Genomic DNA, 1,248 nt, shown 5'->3' with positions numbered 1-1,248 from the left:
GATCTCCTGACCTCGTGATCCGCCCGTCTCGGCCTCCCAAAGTGCTGGGATTACAGGCTTGAGCCACCGCGCCCGGCCGCATGTACACTTCTACACGATCAACTGTCTGTCACCATCATCTTATAGAGTCATAGTATTGGGGCATAGTTCATTTAAAATTAATGCCCATCAGCTACTATATTTCACATAAAATCAAAACTTGTGAGCATGTGTGACTGTATTCCCCAAATCATAATTTAGTCCAATAATAAAAATCACATATAATTAACAAAAAGTTATATAATCACTAGAGGCAATCTATATAAGAATACATTCATTTTACATATTAAGACATGACTTTAAAATAACTAGGATTTTGTGTTATGCCCTGATACTCCCAGTTGTGTGGCAAAGAAAAGATCAGTTTAGAAAGTAAAACAATAAATATATTCAGATATATAAATATTCACCTGGGAAAAAAGATGGCCATCCTCTTCTCTACGAACAAGATTGGAAAGGTAACAGTGAACCAGAAGGTGGGAGTCATCCAGGATGGTATTAAACCAGCGCCTTGTGGGTAATAGGGCCTGGGAAAAACAAACATCGTAACAGTAAGTTTGCATCTATTCTCCACAGCTAGAAGTGAAATGTATCGATATTTAACTCCAAGTATTAATCACATACAAGGCACCCTCCAACCTTCCAATAGACACATGGTACACAATGCAAGAGGTCCTGTTCATGCTGTAAATAAACCCAGTGGCAATGTTTTCGGTTTTAAAAACAATAATGATGATGAAAGAATTTTTAAGATAAAATTGAAAATAAGGGCCGGGTGCGGTGGCTCATGCCTATAATCCCAGCACTTTGGGAGGCCGTGGCAGGTGGATCACCTGAGGTCAGGAGTTCGAGATTAGCCTGGCCAACAGGGCAAATCCCTATCTCTACTAAGAAAACAAAAACTAGCTGGGTGTGGTGATGGGCGCCTGTAATCCCAGCTACTCGGGAGGCTGAGGCAGGGAGAATTGCTTGAACCCAGGAGACAGAGGTTGTCTTCAACCAAGATCCTGCCACTGCACTCCAGCTTGGGCAACAGACCAAGACTCTGTCAAAGACAAGAAAGACAGAAATAGAAGAGAAGAGAAAAGAAGAGAAGAGAAGAGAAGAAAAAAAGAAGAAAGGAAAGGAAAGGAAAGGAAAGGAAAGGAGGAAGGAAGGAAGGAAGGAAGGAAGGAAGGAAGGAAGGAAGGAAGGAAGGAAGGAAGGAAG

At 41.7% G+C, this 1,248-nt stretch overlaps 1 protein-coding gene across 1 annotated transcript in view; it reads right to left on the bottom strand.

The window, feature by feature from the left end:
• The window catches only part of AQR (aquarius intron-binding spliceosomal factor), a 123,279-nt gene that overhangs the window by 83,046 nt on the left and 38,985 nt on the right, over positions 1-1,248 (bottom strand). The window contains exon 12 of the mRNA XM_011932722.1: positions 450-566. Within this exon, the coding sequence (XP_011788112.1) occupies positions 450-566 (117 nt within the window). The remainder of the gene's footprint in view (positions 1-449; positions 567-1,248) is intronic.

Source organism: Colobus angolensis, unplaced genomic scaffold (assembly GCF_000951035.1).
Source record: "Colobus angolensis palliatus isolate OR3802 unplaced genomic scaffold, Cang.pa_1.0 Scaffold97, whole genome shotgun sequence".
NCBI lineage: Eukaryota > Metazoa > Chordata > Mammalia > Primates > Cercopithecidae > Colobus > Colobus angolensis.
The sequence above is the reverse complement of the archived record's forward strand: the minus strand, read 5'-3'. Positions and strand labels throughout refer to the sequence as shown.